The sequence below is a fragment of the Nasonia vitripennis genome (assembly GCF_009193385.2).
Source record: "Nasonia vitripennis strain AsymCx chromosome 3 unlocalized genomic scaffold, Nvit_psr_1.1 chr3_random0009, whole genome shotgun sequence".
Classification (NCBI taxonomy): Eukaryota; Metazoa; Arthropoda; class Insecta; order Hymenoptera; family Pteromalidae; genus Nasonia; species Nasonia vitripennis.
In genome coordinates this window covers 2,401,122-2,416,878 of record NW_022279629.1, presented here as the reverse complement: position 1 = coordinate 2,416,878, position 15,757 = coordinate 2,401,122, and the positions used below count along the sequence as shown (strand labels likewise).

General features: G+C 35.1%; 1 protein-coding gene across 1 annotated transcript; it reads right to left on the bottom strand.

Annotated features, from left to right (window-relative positions):
* Positions 1-790: 790 nt before the first annotated feature.
* On the bottom strand, positions 791-13,922 carry LOC116738664. The gene is made up of 6 exons (XM_032601856.1): positions 13,772-13,922; positions 13,199-13,553; positions 6,579-6,662; positions 5,927-6,139; positions 3,092-5,656; positions 791-1,777 (listed from the first exon to the last, which is right to left on the bottom strand). The coding sequence occupies exons 2-6, from the start codon at positions 13,521-13,523 to the stop codon at positions 1,551-1,553; spliced, it is 3,414 nt and encodes a 1,137-aa protein (XP_032457747.1). The 5' UTR covers positions 13,524-13,553; positions 13,772-13,922; the 3' UTR covers positions 791-1,550.
* Between the last annotated feature and the right edge of the window lie 1,835 nt (positions 13,923-15,757).

The window sequence follows — 15,757 nt, the reverse complement described above, 5'->3', positions numbered from 1 at the left end:
GCGCGAACCTCGGTAGATAGAATTAACGAATGCAGTTGGATTTTAGGAATCCTAGGACTCACGAGAGCAAAAAGAGACGGGACGCGACGTGCTCCCGGCATATAGGTACATGGAAGGGCAAGGCGGTCCTCTCGTCTGCATGGCGAGTTGGCGGACATTGCGTGACGAACGTGGTGGCGGCGTCGATTCGTCCCGATGGGAGCGAGGAGGATTCTCGATCAAAATGAAGAAACCGGAGACTCATGAGACTTGCAGGGCCGGATGCGAAATAGCGGCGACCTCGTCCGTCTACTCGTGATAGCGCGCGAGCGTTGGCAAGCCCCGTCAAGGGGGCCCTGCGCAGGGGTTTCGCGAGTAGCAGGGCCACTTTATTGTGAAAATTAAGAGACATTGTTAATTAACAAATGAAATCAAGTAAAGAGTAATTCAAGCATTGCGAGGCCTCGACCCTAATCCCCATCTCATTAGATTTTCTCCTCTGAGTTAGCCGAGCTCAATAGCTTTGCCCCAATCCTTACTCGCGTCGAAGTTATTAATAAAAGAGATCGTGGGATCTCTGGAACTCCGGTACTGGTGCCCAGAGCCGCGACGGCCCGTCTGCGCGGATATACAAGGAGTTGGTGATGCGAAGGATGGTAGGAAGAAACGGAGTTCGCTTTCGCGGCTCACAGAAAGCCACAAGTTTCAATGTGTACTGGGTGTTAAATAAATCACTGGTTGTTAGATAGTACACTGCCTTGCTAACTATACAAATTCTGGAAAAAGTCATAAAAAAGGTAATGAACAATTGTTTGAATTTTGCATTTATTATATATATTATTTGCATTTTATATAAATAAAACAATATACATTGATTTGTTCAGAACTAAAGTTTTTTAATATTCTTCAATGTAATACTTAAATTTTAAAACAACTGTTAAATAAATAAAATGTTATTTTTTTCATATAATTCTACATATACATAGTCTACTAAATCATAAATAAATAAGTTATTTAAGGTACCATATTAAATCTAATACTTGTACATAACTTGTATAACAAAAGTTTAATTTTTTTCTTATGATTTTATAAATATTAGTGAGACTATATCACAATCAAATCACAGTCATTTGAAGTACTACATAGCTTTTGTTATAGAATTATAAAATCTCTCTTTGATCATTTACAATATTTATAAACATATTTATAAGCATGTTTTTTAATATAATTTTTTAAGAGTAGATTCAATGTAATACTTATATTCTAAACTTTAAAAAAAAAAATTATGTTTGTATGATTCTACATACATGCATAGCCTTATAAATCACAATTCAATAAAACATATTTAAAGTTCTATATTGAATGTAATACTTGTACATAGCTTGTACCACTTTTAAAACAAAAAGTTTCATAATTTTTTTATGATTTATAAATATTAGTACGACTATATCACAATCAATTAATACTCATTTGGAGTACTACATAGTTTAGACTTTTAAAATCTCTTTTGATTATTATATTCATAAACGTATAAATTGTTTTTAAAAAACATAATGTTTAAAATAAAATCTTTAATTATTTATCTGAGGTAAATTTAAAAACTTTTTTAATTTACCAGCATAGATATTATAAAATCTAGCAGATATCTGCGCCAGACTTCTTTGACCTAAATATCTGTTTGAGGATCGTGCTTGTCGAATTTCTGGTGAAGATGGAGTTCTTCGAGATGATAAATGTGGCTTGAATACTTCACGAAAAGCAGCGCACTCGTCGTGATCCCATGCTCCGGTTTTACGATCTAAAAATAAAGTGCATTATTATCAAGTTTATTTTTATGTTAACTTAAAATTTAGAATAATAAATCAAACACTGATGGAAAAATAAATAAAAACTGATCAATTAAGCGTCATTATAGACCAATTACCGATTTTAGACCAATTAAAAAATACAATGAACTGGAGAAGCCAAAAAAGATTATCAAGCGCCGAGCTGGGAGCGCACTATAGAGTGTATGAGAAGAGAGACATGCGACGCGGTGCGTTGCAGTCACATCCATCGAAAATATCGATAGATGCGGCGAGTCCGAATGTTGTTGTGCTGTTTGTCATCAGCGGCCGCCGTCTCTAGCTTGATTCTGAGTACAGGAGAGAAGCCGTTACCGATGTCGCGCGAGCTGAGTCAATCAGATAGCGTAGATGTGTGGCTCGGTAGTCCGCGCGGACTTTCGAACCAATGCGGCGCGCTTAATAGTGAGGGCCCGTTGGAATCGACGTTGCCGCTTGCAAAAGAAGGAGATTTTGCGCGAGCGCAAATGCGCGAGTTCCTTCCCGATTTTTGTTGGCGACGGAGGTGGTCAACGAGATAGGAATTGGAGTTGTGCTCACAAGTGAGACGAGCACGTGCGGGTGTGGAGAGTCTGCACAGGAACGTGTTAATAGTGGGTGCGGGTACGACGTGATGCCAACAAGCACGAGCAGTGTCGGCGGGTGTGCCGCCGAGACAGCAGCCGGTGCAGTCATAGCAGAGGCGGGGACGAGAGGACAACTTCGAGCATCGGGGAAGCCTAGCCAGCTCCAACTTCGTCAGCAGGGTGCTGCCGGACAACAGGAACCAACCAGCCCCCGGTGCGAGAGAAGACGGCCATAGTGAATATTTGTAGTGTGCGTGAACCTTGAGCGAGCAAAACGACAGCGTTGCGAGTCGTCTAGGTGCCTTGTACTGGGACGACGAGCCGCTGGACGGCTACCGCGAAAGCGTGTGAGAGCCAGAGAGAAGAGGCAAGTGTACGTGTGTGAGAGAGAGAGAGAGAGAGAGAGAGAGAGAGAGAGAGAGAGAGACAGAGAGACAGAGAGACAGAGAGAGAGAGAGAGAGAGAGAGAGAGAGAGACAGAGAGAGAGAGAGAGACAGAGAGAGAGAGAGAGAGACAGACAGAGAGACAGAGAGACAGAGAGACAGACAGAGAGAGAGAGAGACAGAGAGAGAGAGAGAGAGAGAGAGAGAGAGAGAGAGAGAGACAGAGAGACAGAGAGACAGAGAGAGAGAGAGAGAGAGAGAGAGAGAGAGAGACTCGCATGTGGAAGAAAAGTTATCTAACGAAATATTTAATCTCACCTGAAACGATTGATTCCTGTACATCATCGTTGGAACTATCCAGGGATGGTAGCGGGGGTTTTTGAGATTGATGTTTATTTCTAATGGGTGATTCGTAGTTTGTGCTGTTGATCCTTTTAAGGAAATTGACATTCGCAACATCTTGTTTATCGACGACCCTCTTGTATTTTGATTTCTGCATTTGTTCAGAGTGTCCTAAGAGCTCTGCACACATTTGAGTGTTCTTCCCATCATCTATTACACCATTTACAGTGGCTGCATGCTTACGCAGTGCAGTAGCACGTATTGCTTTGTGATTAATTGGTTTATATTCATCATTGCATTTTTTTGTGAACCGGCACATTGAATCGTACAAATCTACATATCTCTCTACATTATCTCGTCCATTTTTTATGGCAAATAAATAAGCATTAGTCGAAGAAATATTAAATGACTTCCTATGTTTTACCAATAATTTTAAACAATCATAATCTAAATTATCCATGTACAAAGATCCTTTACCATCGTATCGTTTTCCCAAAATATCCATTCTGTAGAATGCTAAACGTTCCTCCTTCTCTTCCTCAGTCAACTGTTTAAAGAACTCACAATTTTCGTCTGCTTGTTTAATAGATTCAAAATCTTTTAAAAGGACTCTAGCAACTTCCCCGTTGCGTCGACGATTGAAACTTTCGATGAGCAATGCAACGCACACTGTGAGTATATAATATTGTTCATAGGTCATCACGTTAGTTTCCTTTACTTTATCTAAGGTCTGTTCCCTAAGTACATTCAAGAATTCTCTGAAGATAACTATGTCGTTAGATGGTGGCAGTGGTTTATCATTCGTATGACGATTCAATTCTTTTCTTGAGAGGTATGCCTTGATAAGTATTGCATTCTGAATATCGTCGTCAAAGATGGCTATAAAATCATTCAAATTTTGAATGTTTTCAGTATCTTTGACAGTAACGAAGAAGTGTCGTAAAATTTTAAAACATTTGCGAAAAAGAAGAGGTAATGTTTCAGCATTATATGTTATGCCAAAACGTTGAGTTGCTGCATCATAATCACTAACTTTTCTCATGGCTTCAATAACACTATCCCAATATTGAGGTCTAAAGACCATTTTAAAATCTTCTAATTCGGGGCACAAGTTTTTCATCTCCAACATGAATTTCGCAATAAGACGAACGTAACCTCTGACCATATCAAGTTGTTTAGTATTCGAAAATTTATCTGCGAATTTGTTAGCAAATAAAACAATAAGAATGTCTTGCCTCACTAAAGCTGAAACTACAGGATCTCTTATTTTTGCAAAAATATGATCTTTCACTCGTGGGTCTGTTTTTGGGTGCACGGCTAACATGCAACGTTTTGCTTCCTTTAAAATTTGCTTAGAATTACGATCTCCCATAGTATAATGAGCTGATCTATAATGATTTCGCAAATTTTGAGGTACAACCCATATATTACAAACAGCGCATTTCAATTTGAATACTCCTGATATTGAAGATGCAGTCATATCAGTTGTAGTTGTAATAGAGCTCTTCATTGTATTCTCTTGCTTTGCAGGTATATTATCTGTGGAAACTTCTTCATTGCTCTGAGATTCTGTTTGTAACAATTTCTGTTTCTCAATCATTTTTGGACGAGAAATTCTCCGCGAGCAAATGATTATTCCTTTAGGATTAATTGTTCTGTCATTATTGTAATAATCATTCCCACGTAAACGCAGCTCTTTATACTTAACTCTTCTTTCTGCAGCGGATTTGCAATGAATTAAAAATTGCACTTCTTGCTCTTCAGGGTGGTGGGTTTTATAATGTCGATCCACTCTCAATTCTAGGCTATGACAAAAACAACAGCAATTTAGTTTGTAATAAAAAGTTCCACCTTCATCGGAAAAACCTATTGTTTGTGTAGGAAAATCTAAGTCTTCGATGGTGTTGCGTTTACGCTTTAATGAATTAACATTCTTGTTAGGTGGCGGAACATTTGTTGTGTTTTCGACAAATGTAGATGAACGAAAATTAACTGTAGATGTTTCACATCCTCTATTACTTTCATTTTGATCATTTTGTTCTTCATTTTCTTTTTCTTTATATTCAGAATTAGTTTGAGGTAAATCAGTCGTAGTTGGTTCACAATTATTTATATTTATTTCTTTTTCTTTCTCAGATACTCGGTTTGTGGTAGAATATAGTTCAAATAAAAATTTTTTTCGCTTTGCAGGTTTTTTTGTTTCGGTATGAGGAGCCTCTATTTTTGACGGTACATCCACATCTGAATTTAATTCATTTGATTCAAATGATATTGGTTTATGAACCCTTGAGTTATTGACTTTTGAAACTACTTTTCTTTTCGTAAGACGTTCCGTCTTATGGGATTTCTTCGATTTTTCAAATTCTGCATTAAAGTCGGTCAAGTCACTATCTGAGTCATCTAAGTAATCTTCATTGGATGGTTGGTATTCAGATCCCGAGGAATTCGGATCATCTTCAGGTATCATTGATGCCCGTTCAAATTTTCTTTTTTTGATTGGAGGTAACGCAAAATCGCTTTTTATATTCGTCAAATATTCATCTGAAAAATGAAAAAAAAATATGGATATGTAGATAAAAAGTTATTATTTTATAAGTTTATGTGTGAGATGTGTATATTAATATATAATGATTTGGGTGTGCAATGGAATTAGAGATTCTATTACTCAATCTGCAGTGTGTGTTAGTCTTTATTAGGAGCTACGGTATGATGATTGAATAGATAGATTTAAAGAATGTCGTTTAGAGTATATTTGCAAGGTTTGTCAATGGTAGGATTATGTTATTATAACATACGAATATTTATTATTACCTGCATTTTCTTCATCTGAACAGTCACTTCGATTTGAATTTGATAAAAATAATTCTAACTTTGATTGGTCCAGTCTAGATATTTCATTTGAATGATGGCTGAATTTGCCACTCAAATTAAAGCTAGAATGCTCATTAACTCTGCAAATTTCTGGTGAATTATTGCAAGATTCTACATTCCAATTATTTATTTGTGACGAATCATTACTGTGCTCTATATAAAAAAAATCATGTTTCGAAATTACTCATGAAATATATGTATATAAATATTTATTCTTTTTAGGGAAGGTCAGAACTTACGAGGACCGTTCATATACTTCCATAAACAAATTTCAGTCAACGCTTTTCAATAACAATATCTCAGTGAACGGCTTAGTTTTTCAGTCGTTACCAAAGTTCGCAATCAATTGAAAATTTTTCAAATTTAGAAATTTGTATTTATTCTATAAAGATTTTACATTGTACATGATATCTTGAAAGTATACTGTACTAGTGTTACGTCATTTAACTTGATTTATTTTTGTAACAATATTTTAAATTGGAAAAAACTATGAACTAATTAATTGAAAATGGTTTTTTGTCGCGAACTTTATTTTGTTCTGTCATAAGTTCTGATCCTCCTATAGTAGCATGCTTAAAATAAAAATAATTACCATGAAGACGGTCTTGCTCTGAGTTGAGATATTTGCAAGTTTCATCGGAGTTTGCTGAATCTTCAACTTCATTTTCGTTACAACCTATAAAAATTAATTATATTCAATGTTTATCAATTTATAAATTTGTATGTATAAATTAAATCACGTTCGAAGTTAATACTTTAAAATGACAACATGCAATAAAATGGAAAAAAAGAAAAACAGATAGGAACTATGCAGCTAGGGTGAAGGGCTATTTCTTGCAAGGGCGATCTCGACTCCATTTCCTGCTTAAAACTAACCCGAGCTACAGAAATTGTGCCTTACCCCTCCCCCCCCCTTCATGTTACACACTATGCTTTTTTGACAAGTGCAGGTAAAGGCCCTTTGTTATGTATCTAGAGTGAATGGGAAGTTGCGCATTTTGAATCGTGCGACACTGTCTTACAAAATTTCATAATAAAGGTAGGAAAATTACAGGATAATAAGCGATAAAAGTGCAAGTTCTGGGTCCAGATCGGCATTCTGAGTGGCAGATTGTGATAGCATCCGCGACCCGGAAGCAACCTCGGTAACAGGTTATACCCATAGAATCTAGTAAGGAAAGCCTCTGCTTGAGTTAATGCTGCCGGCCAGGATCATCCTTAGTGGAGGGTTAACCTGATGGGTCAAAACTTGGTTGTTGAAGCAGCTGTTAAATATTGGGATCAGTAGTTCGTCTTTTTTGCTGCGAAGAGAATGGAAGGTCGCCGAAACGCAGGCTCCAAAGGCGTTTCGATATAGGCACGGAGCTGAAAAGTCCTCACCATGGCCAGTGCTGAAATCAAGTGACCAGTCTGTGATGATCAACATCGGGTCTTAACTGACTTGCAGTGGGATACTCAACGAGCAACTTTCCATCTCTGTACAATTGCCGAGAATGTAATCAGCATCAACGCAGCTTGCTACATAGCGAGCGCTTTGAAAAGAGCGTTTCAGCATCTCATCTCTAGATACTGAGACTTTCCCACAAAATGTTGCCAATTCATCAGATTGACTAGCTCTCTTCACGTCCGGTTTGGTTTTAATATGACGACGTGATGGCTGGCTGGTTCAAGCTCGTGCCTTAGTTGATTTAGGATCCAAAGTTATTTGGTCGCATCAGTAGTTGCATCTTTGACACCGTTACAAGTTCAACCTTCATATTACTTCTTCCTCACGGATAAAGAGGCTCGAACTTTAACGATTACCGCCCTGTTGTTGCCCAGCCTGGCTCTAACTACACCGAGGGGCCTTCTGAAGCATGACCACTGGCATCATCTCGACAATATCAGGTTGGCTGATCCTTCCTTCACTACTCCAGGTGATATTGATCTCGTGCTAGGTTCCAAAACATACACCAAGAACACCTACTGCTGAAAACAGCTCTTTTGACTGGCTAGTCTACGGCGACTTTAAATCGAAGTATGAAGATGTCATAATAGTTGCGAGCTCAGTGCCACAAGACCTCTTGCCTAGCTGTTACAGCGCTGTTGGTGTCTGGAAGACGTGAGCAGCACCCGCACATCTTCTGCCGTCAACGTCGATTGTAAGCGCTAGTTCAAAGAGGGTTGCAAAGGAGATGTTTCAGGAGATATGTCGTGCGTGCTGTTGGGTCACTAAAGATCCTTGTAGATCCCAAGGCAGTTGGTCTACAACGTATTTTATGGGTAGAGCCTGATGGTTATGAAGACATTACCAGCTACTTACTATATTAGTATAACATACAGAGTCAGCTGCGCCCCGTTGTTCGTGCTCAGAGTCCTAAGATAGTTAGCTTATAATGAAGATGATGATTTTTGAGAGCAGCACAAGTCCTATTGAGCTTAACTTACATCCACATAATTCTCTATTGAGCTGATAACGACCCTATGGCTCGACAGCTTAGAAACTTGCGGGTCTTCCAGTCACCTGCAAGTTCTCGACGGTGGTTCTCGTCTCTACCAAAATTCTGTTGCAGAAGATGTGGCGCGACCGGTTGAAAAGGGACGATGTGTTGCAGTAATCCCTCAATGCCAGATGGCTAAACTTTCTCCTCGGTCTGATCCCTGTACCTCGAATCCGACTTCCATGGTGGATTCGTGCCACCTCGTCAAGTCTATTGGAGCTTCGTGGATTCGCTGATGCACGCAAAGGGGCTTGTATAGCTGTCGACTGCGTAAGAGTCGCAGACGACGGTTGCACAAAGCGGCGAGCGCGGTGGCAGGCAGCGGCATAGTACCTTAGACTAGCAAAAAAAACGAGGGGTAACTTAGCGCGTGCGAATTTTTTGTGGGTGCTCGTGCGATTTTGTATTGTCCACCATTTTCTGTATTGTGTTTTGACATCTCGCAATCTTGCCAGACACCTCGAAAGAGGATCATCGATTACGATTCGTGCCACTACTCATTAGAGTAGCGACTACCGCGGAACTGATTCGCTTGATTAAGAATAGACTGTGAAAGTACCCGATTTTCACCAAGTATTTCTTATTGTTGTGTTTGTTGATCTTTTGCCTTCTCTCTTGCGCTTTGATTCGTAGGGTACCCTGACCCCTTCGAGGGCACGAGCGAGCCGCGCTTGCAATTAGCTGCGCTAGCCAGCGCAAATCAAGGGGCAGCTGAGTGTTTCAGACGACTCGCTAGGACGGCGAGTAACAAGAACCACTATCGATTATTAAGAATCCGTCCTCAGCTGCCTCGTTATATTTTCAAACAGAGACAAACCAATAACGTCTTGATAATCCGGTACTGCACATCTTCATATGTAGACAGATCAATTAAATAGGCCTTAAATAATAGATACAAAATTTAGAAAGACCAGTTGATAGCTGATAACAGAGTTAACAGCTTTATTGTGTACTATTATCTGACTAACTTCTTTAAAAATTACATCAAATCACTTAATATTCCAGATTAAAGTGACTTTTCACGATAGCAAATGTGTTCTACGGCAACTGGAGGTCTACGAAAAGTTGAGATATATGAAGAATGCACAACCACCTTGCAGATGACTTCGCCGTCTTCTATCAACCTCACTACACTGTGTTGAAACTAACAGGGAATACTCTCACCTATCTATACAGTACCTTTATGTCACGGCTGTCCAACAAAATGGAAAAGAAGAAGAAAGAATAAGCATGAGATTATCGAAGTTTTCACTCGCTGGCGTCAGTATCGGCATCTCTTCACATCAGACTTTGTAGGGATAAAGATGAAGAAAGTTCGGATACGTCCAGATTACGCTATCTAGCAGAGAGTTTCGCCAGAGCGAACAATCGAGGAGAACCAGAGCTGCTCACGGTAACATACGACACTGCTCGTGCACCTTAACAAGAAACTCGAATGCTTTTACGACTAGCTTTTAAAGAGAGATTGACCTATCCTCTCGGAGAATGTTCTAGAGATGAAGAAAATTTGCTTTCTATGGGTGCGTGTGCGGAAAAAGGCTGTTTTATTGGAATTGACAATGAACATGTGACAGTATCGTTGAAGGACGAAGCTGTGGTTATTATCGGCGTATAAATCAAGGTAACGCGATTTATCGAATGCTCGTCCGCGTGGTGTCACCGAAAGAAACATCGCAAATCGACATGTCAACGCGGGCTGATTTAAAAACATGGCATGATTGTTTGGGATATGTCGGAGCTCGTGCACTTCAAGACATGATTCAGATCGATCGTGTGACCAGCGTGAAGTTGAAAAACGTGGATAAATTTTTTTGCTTGCCATTTCATCTGGGGAAGGTACCTGAATCTGTTTTAGAAAAAGTTGTCCACTTAATTATGAGGAATAGTGAAGTGCTAAAAACACTAGTGATAGATTGTCTGAAAAACACGTTTAAGTTAATGATGCGATTTATAAATATGCAGATTGAACGCGTGCTGAGAAAACGATGTTTGATCATCAATCCGAGTACGCTGAAAAAAATCTTAAAAAAGTTTGGTGTGTTGGACGCGAAATCTGTATGTGCGTACCTACTGATCCAAACGTTTTATTGTATTCATACCAAGGGACAGCCACCTAGCCAAAAGTACGAATTATGCATGGAATATCCCTTCTTAAAAAAGAGATACAAGAAAAGTGAAGCCGACTAAAACGAGATTTGATTGGTTGCTTTTAAAAGAGCGCGAAAATACAAAATCTAGAAAGTATTTACGAATTAAAATAGATTTTATTTTTACAAAGTTATTTATGATATAAAAGCAAATTGAATTAATAATGAAACAATATATTAATAAATAAATTTTAATTTGATATTGATTGAAACAATATTTTCTTCAATTGTTTGAGAAATTTTAACCTCAAAATTTAAGACACGTCCAAAAGGCATCAAAATATAAAAGTGCAGTTGCCCGCGCGAAGCGCGCAAAATGTCACTTGTATTAGCTTAACATATATCTTAAAATGAAAAGAATTTTGAGACCCTAGCGGAAATAAATAGTGCAAAAAACAGTACAAAACTGAAGAAAACAGTTAATAACTGTAGAAACATTTAGACAAAGATAACAGTTACCTACAGTTTTTTTCAATTTTTTCAATTTTGTTCAGTTTTATACAGTTTTTCCCAGTTATCTTCATATACAAAATATTACATTTCTTAAATAAATATAATAATGAATATAACAGATAATAACTGATAATAACTAATGACAACAGTTTTTGCCAAACAAAACTGTTATGCACGCAGAAAAAAATGAGAATAAAAGTTTAAAAAAAAGATGAAATTTGAATTTAATAAACAATCAAGTTTGAATTTCCCTCCCAAAAAAAAGTCGCATGCATCTCGGGATGCAGGGTAGACAACTTGAAACAGTTAATACTAACCTAGAAATATTGAAATGATAATAAGGAGGTTTTTAATTTCGAATGCTTTTTGAGGATATTTATCATGATTTTCTACTTTCCTTTTTTATTCTCATGATTAGAAACATATAATTCGAGTGATTTTACTCTTTGCTGTATCTTACTGCGGGACTGTAACTTAGGTAAATTCATTATTTCACAGTGAAATAATGAGCTGTTTAAGTCACGGATAAGCGTGTCTTAAATGCGGGTTTAAGTCACGCAGTGCTATAAACTGATATATTTAAATGAAGTCTCAGGTTAATTACAGAATCTGACAGGTCAATTATAAAAATTCTCAGTTACTTTGACACATCAATCTATATACTCTATGAGCTCTGAGGATCGAGGTTTTTATATACATTTTAAAGCTCTACATTTTAAAGCTCCGAGGATGTCACAAATTACCCAAAGTCAGCCTAATTACTTGGATATCAAGTCATAACTTTGAGTTCTCAGGTTTGAGGTTATACTAAAATCAGGATGAAACTTACATATTAACGTGGGATGTTCATAACTAAGAATTTTAAGCAATAAGATTGTAATTAATAAATTTTATGCGACAAGGTTCCAATTAAAGATTTGTTGGATGAAATTCTAAATCAACGTTTAATCCAGCTCGAGAATTATCAATAAAGTTATTGTTTATTAAAAAATGAATATAGTATAAACGAGTTAGTTATTACTTTCAACATATAGAGTTTGATGGGATCAATCGTGTTTCCAGCAACAATGTATTCCGCATAGAAATTTTTATTAATATTTAAGACGAATATGTAGCTTCTTTAACAAAGTAAATATATTAAATAAAAATGGCCCAATGATATATATACACATATATTGTACACCTATAATAATGTCATAAACAGATAATATATTGCGTACAACATTGGGCCATATTCAAGAACTTTTATTTTATGTAGAAAATAATAATAATGTATAATATTGCTATTGAATTTTTCAAATCATTGAAAATATTTTGACAGAATACAGAATAATCAACAGTATATTTGTTCAATACAATATCAGTTATTTAAGGTTTGTAATATATAACGTACAGCACTGGAACAGATTTGATAACTTTGTTCGTTACAAGATTCAATAATACTTATAGACGAGCATTGAAATTATTTGTTTGTTTAATTATATTGTACTATTGTACAATATAAATGTAAAATAAATTTTAAATACAGCTATCATTTAGTACGGTTAAATTATTTTGTATGCAACTATCAATTTTATATTATTTTAATCATGGTTACTTGTATTAGAACACGGGCAATGTTAAATTTAAGGCGCATTAGGCTTGTAATATATTTAGTACAATACACTAGGCCATATTTAATAATACTTCGTTAATTACAGGTTTTAATAATACTTTTATACAAGCATTCAAATTATTTGTTTGAGTATACTGTACTATTAATTGGACTAGTGTCGATAAATTTTAAATGCAGCTATAATTTAGTACGGTTGAATTTATTTTGATGCAGCTATTAACATTATATTTTTTTAATTAGAACACAGGCTCTTTATATTATTAAGTTATATTTATAGTAGAACATGGGAAGGTTAAAAAGTTAAATAAATATCATGACATATCTTATTATATATTTTTTATACTAAAAAAGATCTGTCAATGAATTTTATATGCAGCTATAAATGTTTAATTTTTTTAATTAAGTTTACGTATATTAGAACACAGGCAAGATCAAACTTGAGGTGTAAGCAATAAAAAATTAAATAATAATCATGCCTTATACCTTATTATATTTTCTATATTATAGATGTACTCACCAACGATGAAAGTATTTTCAACTACTGTTTTATCATTATCATCATTTATTTTTTCATAGTACGCTGAACCAATAATACTTTCGGAGTCTAGTTCCTCAAAGTCTGACGTATATAAATCTGCATTATTATTAGTGTCTTTTTCATCATCTGTAGCATCGAGTAAAATATTTTGTTTGAACGATTCATTGTCAAATAACTGATTCTCATTTAGGTAAAATTTGATGTTATCATCCTTTTCAGAGTTATGGTCAATAATTAAATCAAATGATTGATAATCGTTAGGATCGAATTCTTCGATTTCCTCTTCAGGGTTTGGACCATCCATTTTTTACTCTCAATAGTGTAAAAATGTAGTCTACAAGAACAATATCTAATTGTAATATAAATATTCAATAAAAGTAATATACTAATACTGTTTTAGCACGATAATCTAATAATCTATATATAGTACTGTATATATAGTACTATACTTTATATACATATCAGGCATAAAATATTTAAAACATGACAGAAACTAAATAGATTTTTTTATTATTTAAATAATAATGTATATTATTATAAATAAACACATACCTGTAATCCGTTAGTCGCCGTAGTTTGGTCAAGAAGAAAGAAAACTATGATCAAGACCAAAAAGGCGGGAGTACGTAAATCCAACGAAGACTTGCGTATATGTCTATAGACAATCAAACTTTTTACACAGAAAATTTCAGCTATAATATCCGGGATAAAGAAGCCCATATAATATATAAATATATATATATATATATGGGCTTCTTTATCCCGGAAACTGTTATCGGAGCCTAGAAAATAACAAAATTACTTTTCGAGGATCCCACATAATATGTATAGAACATTTTCTGGGATCCTGCATTATGACGCAAAATGTTTCCGGGATCCCGCATTATGATGCAAAATATTTCCGGGATCCCGTATTATGATGCAAAATATTTCCGGGATCCTGCATAATTACTTATAAATATTTCTGGGATCCCTGAATATTGCGTTCCAGATAAAATTTTTCTGGGACGTCCCAGAAACTAACAAAAAGCCCAGAAGATTGCATTTCGAACCAGGATTCGGCCCGGAAGCTTTCATTCTATACACATATATATATATATATATATATATATATATATATATATATATATATATATATATATAAATTATGAAAGTGTTAATATATAGCTACAAAATAACTTAACCATTACTTATCTCATATTTATACAATTCATTATTAAGTATATCTAACATTTAAATTTTGAATATAGTTTCTGTGGCGATTATTTGGCCAATATTTTACATTTCTAAATTCAATATAATTATGTTGAATTCACATTTTATTTACAATTATCAATATGACATATGATGTTTAGTTTCGAGTGAGAACTTAGTTATTTAATAGGTAATTTAAATTTTAGTAATGTACTATTAGTGGAGATAATTTAGCTGATCAATAGAAAAGTAATATTTCAACAATTTATAATTAATGGCGATTACTCAGCCAATTAATAAATAACTTTAATTTTATTCATTTACTATTAGTGGAGATAACACAGCTAATTAATACATAATTTGTATTTTAGTAAAGTACCATTAGTAAAAATACTTTTGTCAATCAATATATTATTCAAATTTTAGTAATGTACTATTAGTGGAGATAACTCAGCCAATCAATACAAAACTAGCAAAGAACGCTCGCTTCTCTCGCAATTTACATATTCATTAAACTGATATTCAATCATTCGATGTGTCATTATTAAATATACTGTTAAATATAAGATGTATCTTCAATGATAATTAATTTTTGTACAACGTTTTTGAAATGGTTCAATTAGATTGTCGGATTGAAAAATTTCAATTAATTAAAAAGCACGATTTCAAAAACGTTTCATAAGAATTAACTATACTGCCGAGGGTAAATGAATCTATTTAATACAACCAAAATTTTATAATAGTTGTTATAACTACCAGTTGCAATACATGTATATTCAAATAGGGTTTTACTATTCAAAAATTGTATTATTTAATTATAATAACAAATTTAATAAGCGTATCTTAGAATTTTAAGGGGTCCAGCCTGGGTTAAATCCTGCAAAAAAACAACAAAATATTCGTCTCATAAAAATTTTTTCTTTTTACGTACATTAAAAAACAAATAATATCTCCTACAAATATTTACAATACACACTATTCCTACCAAAAAATATCATAGATATACCATACAAAATCACTGACCAAAATTCATGACATTTTACTATATACATAAGTGTTTTTAGTCAATTGCCACGGCTTTGTGAAAGATCCGGGCCGTCTTCTTTACTCTACCCGAGCTTAAAATGTACCTTAGATATGCCTCCTTAGACCTAATAAAATACATTTCTGAAAAATATTAATTAAATATTACTATCCATACGATGTATACACAGCTAATGAATTTAATTAATATTTCTCACACTGTACTTGTTGCTAACAACATTTAATTAATATTTGTCAGAAATGTCTTTCATTAGGTCTGTGGGGACATGTTTAAGGTACATTATAAGTATATTATAAGTA

Excerpts from the sequence above, each read along its gene's own strand:
- LOC116738664 (XM_032601856.1), bottom strand. The coding sequence starts at position 13,523 with ATGGATGGTCCAAACCCTGAAGAGGAAATCGAAGAATTCGATCCTAAC. Across the intron at positions 6,140-6,578 it reads AGAGCAAGACCGTCTTCATG|AGCACAGTAATGATTCGTCA; the intron begins GTAATTATTTTT and ends TTTTTTATATAG. Across the intron at positions 5,657-5,926 it reads TTCAGATGAAGAAAATGCAG|ATGAATATTTGACGAATATA; the intron begins GTAATAATAAAT and ends TTCATTTTTCAG.